Raw genomic sequence first — 5,021 nt, forward strand, 5'->3', positions numbered from 1 at the left:
GTTATTTCAGAAAGAAGAGAAGCCTGCAGAAGAACATCCCAAAAAAGTATGAACCAGTTATACACGATCTTAGCATCTCCATCTTAATTTTGAGTGTGGAAAGCCAATCAGATGATTCCACTGCCATCCTGAACTGTTGTGACCATGAATCCTCCCTTTACTGTCTGTTCCCATAGTCTGTTTGATTTGACCAGCTAGTGTGTCTGCGTGGGTCCACTTGTCTTGTTTGCATGTTCGTAGCTCTTGTAATTGGCTTCTGGTGTTACAAGTCATTTTTCCCTCTGTGATGAACAAGGTAACAGAATGAGCAACTTCTGGAAGACTGGAAGTTGTGACGTGGAGCGAGATCAGAGAGCGTCACGATTTGGCAGTGATCAAAAACAAATTGGGGTTCAGAGTTCTGTGTTACTTGTTTACTTGTAGTGCTTTAGGACACCCTCCAGGGAACTGAGGTGAGGACTGGCTGGCTGTGACTTACCTGTAAGCATTAGTCATCTGGAAGTAATTCTGACCTGTTCAATGTCTTTATTTTTACAAATCCTATACCTATTTGGACTTTTTAATTACGTTGATTCCGTTATCAGGTCCCAGTGGCATTCGATCCTGAGAGTTTTTAATCTTTTGTTTTTTCCATGAGAGGACTGTAATCAGCCCCAGAAATGGAAGGGACTGTACGTATCATTCAGTGCCAGCCTGAGGGCAGGGCTCCCTTCGGCACAACGAGGGATAAAAATCCTCCACAGCTATTTTAGTTCCCCGTAACATGAACACCCCCACACACAACCCCCCGTAGCCTCGGTCTGCCTTTGCTATGAACCATTTGGCCTTCTTTTGCTGAAACTGGGTTTAATGGTAAAGATTTTTTTATGCCTTTAATTAGCAGCAAAAAACTTTCTCACTTGAACCCCTGTAGCCACCTGCTCAGCTTTTGTGTGTGTGCCAGTGTGGCCTCAGCCTCTGTGACCTGGCGAGGGATGCGTGCAGGGTGCCGACCAGCTCTTAGGTGCAGAAGCAGCCTGACTCGCCCCACATATCTGTTTATTTTTGGCAGGCATTCAACTCCGAAACGGACAGCTTCAAGCTGGCATATGGAGGACACCAGTATCACGCCAGCTGTGCCAACTTCTGGATCAACTGTGTTGAACCAAAACCTCCCGGCCTCATCCTGCCTGATTTGCTCTGAAAAGTACCTCTTTGAAGTACCTACTGGGTCTGTTTTCCCATCATACCCCAGGAGGAGACAGGGACCAATGAAGAGAATGCAGGACTGCGCAGTTCGCTTCCACGAAGCTATAGGAGGAGTTCCCTGCACGGTCAGGGGCGAGAAAGAAGCTGCGAGCTCCCAGTCGTTCCTGCAGACATTTGTCCCCTAGGTCCCACCGCAAGTCTTAGGGATTTGAGGTAAAATTGCCCTGCCCAAACTGCATGTGGCACCAGAAGTTTGCTAACTTCTCTCTAGTTTTGCTAAGATGTTTTAAAATATGGCACGGTTTTCTTTAAGGAATCATTTGCTGCTGCCGTATATTGAAACTGTGAAGAATTGACATTTTGACGTTTGAAGAAAAATAAATTGTAATAGGATTGGAATTGGCAAGAACGTTTTGAGCCAGTGCTCGCTTCTATCTAGAACCCTGCTGTCCTGTGAAGTAGAATGCATTTACCCACATGTAGCTTGTTGATATCTGAAATGAATAAAAAGGGGACATTGTGACTAAACTGATGTTCTTTTTATCGAAAAACTTCTGCTCATCTCCATCAGACGATGGAAGTGGGTGAGGGCAGATTTACCGACTTTGCGGTCACAGCTGAACCAGTTCTTCTTTTGTTCATTTCTCAAACTATCAGCGTTCAAGAAGGCATTTTCTCAAAACACGCCTGGGCACTTTGCAATGGATTGAATGTTCATTTTGACAGAGGCCCAAATCTTTGTGTATCAGGATGAATAAACACCCTTCCCCTTTCGGAGCCTTCACTGAAAACTTTCTTTTACCTCAAAGACTGTGAACGTGGTATTTTTTGCAGACAAGTTTTGGAAAGGCAGCTGGATGAAACCTCTTGGCAGTGGCCTTTGTCCAAATGTCCAGAAATGACTGACTGCATAGGGAACCAGTACTGCCTGACTTCGCAGTATTATGTGAGAGACCTGAAAATTCATTCACAGTTGGAAGGTGGAGTTCCTGGCCTACTGAGGCAAACAGATGTATGTATATTTATGGTTGAGGTACATGACTTAGAAACAGTGGAAGCAAAGTGTTCAAAAACTGCATGGAATTCTGGAAGGAAAAGGCTCATGCTTGCTATCTGGTGTAGGGAGTTTGCCGCTTAGAACTGAATGCATAAAATCAGAAAGAAAGAAAAAAAAAAGCGAAGTGGCTAAGGACTGTGAAGCTGTGAAGCCCTGGGAAGAACAGGCCAACCTAGGACATACACGTCTCTGACTTGTAAATTCTGTGCTTTACAAAGAGATTTTGACTCTTGTGTTTCACAAGTTGTGTGACTTAGGCTCTCTGACCTCGAGTCAGTTTTTATTTGTGAACTGAACAAGGTCGTTTTGGGTATAAAATTGCCGTTTTACATAATTAAGTAGGTGGTTTTCCCTTCCTGGCACTAAACTTGAGGGGATCCTGTTCTATTCCCTTAGTGGTGTCTTCTCCAAGGAAGGTATAGGACGTTTTTGTTAAACAGCTGTTGATGAGGCTTCTGCTTTACCTTGCTGGGCCCCAGAATGCACAGGGAAGTGTTGACGAGATAAATCTGCTTCTCATTTTCTCCAGATTCCCTTCCAGCTGGGTGACTGACACAGCCTGAGTTATTACCCTCAGGGCCTTTGTCCTCCACAGGGCTACCTGACTTAGTACCCACAGCATCAGGCTGGGTCCTCAGGCTTCCCTGAGGCCTCTGTCTCCACTTCAGCCTGAGCAGCACCTAGAGTTTCATCACGGCGCCAGGACTGAAGTGGGCCCCTGACCCGTCTGGTACATTCCATGGTAGAGCAGGATGACCGAATCTGCCTTTGTTTGCAGTTAAGAATGTCTCCCAGTTTGACAGGATTCACAGCGCTGAGACAGTTTCTGGAAATGCCATATGGGCTGCTATTCTGTCGCAATGGCCTGTGTCAATGACATTTTTAACGTGTGCTCACCTGCTAACCAGAATGGTTCCATTCCTAGAGAGGTTGCAGAGCGCAAGGATAATCACTGCCGGCCTCACCAGGTACGGTAGGTCTGGTCACTCCATGGGAGGCGCTAGAGGCATATACAGCAGACGCCAAAAGGCTTTGCTATGAAAAATACTGTTTAGTAGTGGAAATGTTCACTCACATACCACCAGTAAGGATTTCCAGAGTGTGGAACCATACCCTTGCACTTTCTTTACGTGTGCAAGTTTATTCAGACGACTCAACACTGCGCTCGTCTACATCTCGGCTCTGACGCGCCGAGTCCAGTGTCCTTGGAAACAGTAACCAAGGTTACTTCTTTCGGTACTGTGTGAGGTGCCGACAGCTCCCGCCCCGCTGCCTGAGTGGCGGTGAATAAGCGCTTTTCTCTTTTGGTATTGTGTTTTGCTTTTAGACGTTTTATGGCTTAGTGTGTAACTTAATTTTTGTCTGGACGTGCTCAATGTAGAGGCGGCACAGGGTATATTATCCGTGCCTTATTTGTCCTGTGACTACTAGTTAACACTCTAAATAGGTTGCATATTCTAAATTACTTGAATATTTTGTATGCATGTACCTATGTCTTGTTTAAAGATGCCTTCTACTTGCCTTTTGATAACTTGTGTGATCCTAAGCTTTGGTAAGATTATAGGGCCTCTACATTATAGAAACTTGAAATGCTTGCCCTGCACTGGGGATCACCACAGAAATTCCCCTAACACCTTCTAGGTCACACGCCTTCCTTTTGTGACCAGCTAATAAACTCTGACATTTAGATTAGAAAGGTGTTAGGCTTCTTAAGTACTAAGAATGCTTAGTTACATCCCAGTAGTGGTGTTGGCCGGGATTTCTGCCGGAAATTTTCCTACCAAGAACATCTGTCACCCAGTGTTCTCTTACTGTAGTACAGTGGTTATTTTTGGACTCTTATCCAAAGACTACAGGACTTACAGTTTGCCTTCATACTAGAGAAGCCATAGCCTCCACAGCCACGAATTGCTTTGTTCTTTTGACTGCTTTTCGATCATGTGCTAATTGATGCAGCATTCATTTATGGGTTCCTCTGATTTCCCACACAAACTACTAACCTCATTTTAACTTTCCTAGACTGTAGTACATGTTTATAAAAGTGAATGACTGGGAAGAAACAAGGTAGAATTTGGATGAAACCACTGCCACGGACCAGATAAAAATCTAGAAAATATATAACCGGCATATTTATGGCTTCTTGTCAAGACGGGCCAAAAGCCTAGAAAATTATTCCACAGAGAAGCAAGCTACAACCTACGTGGCAAATGAAGAAAGATAAAGCAGCACTGTGAGCAGGGGCAATCTGATGGTTCCCAATAGTTTGTGAGGAGTGTGGAATAGGGAAGAACTAATTACACTTCTCCCAAGTCCCTGATGAGTTATGCTGTCATATTTATTAGGAGCAGTGAACCGGATGACATGGTTCCAAGTTTCAACAAAAGAAGTCATTGTTGTTTGATGGTCACTTCTATGGAGGTTTGGTTTAGGACATTTTATGTGGAGCAAAGGCATAGCTTTTGTTAAAAAACAATTTCTTTGATGGAGGACTCACTGCTTTGGTGCACTCCAGTTGCCAAAGACATCCGAAAACTGTATCTTTTATCAGAGTGGACACTCTGTGCTGTTTTCCACAGCTTTAGCACTGTGACTGATATTAACGTCTGCCCATCTGCAAGGATGTGAAACGTTGACACAGTTCAGCCGAGAGGTCTATTTTAAGTGGCATAGTTGTCACCGGAGCCGGATTTTAATGCAGTTACTGGAGAGCATCTTTCTTCCAGCATCAACACACACATACACACACCCTGGAGTTCTTAGTAAAAATTCTAATAGG

The 5,021-nt window shown here is 44.4% G+C and overlaps 1 protein-coding gene across 13 annotated transcripts in view; it reads left to right on the plus strand.

Moving 5' to 3' along the window:
* SYNRG (synergin gamma) overlaps positions 1–2,095 on the plus strand; it is an 85,419-nt gene extending 83,324 nt beyond the window's left edge. For 11 of the 13 annotated variants that reach the window (XM_047080864.1, XM_047080868.1, XM_047080869.1 and 8 more), the window contains 2 exons: positions 11–46; positions 1,052–2,095. In XM_047080864.1, the coding sequence (XP_046936820.1) occupies positions 11–46; positions 1,052–1,183 (168 nt within the window). In that variant the 3' untranslated portion in view covers positions 1,184–2,095. The remainder of the gene's footprint in view (positions 1–10; positions 47–1,051) is intronic. The other 2 variants (XM_047080874.1, XM_047080875.1) reach the window with 1 other exon arrangement.
* Positions 2,096–5,021: the final 2,926 nt, after the last annotated feature.

The sequence above is a fragment of the Lynx rufus genome, unplaced genomic scaffold, assembly GCF_022079265.1.
Source record: "Lynx rufus isolate CCGP_SWC_20201006 ecotype Redwood Valley unplaced genomic scaffold, mLynRuf1.p SCAF_18, whole genome shotgun sequence".
NCBI lineage: Eukaryota > Metazoa > Chordata > Mammalia > Carnivora > Felidae > Lynx > Lynx rufus.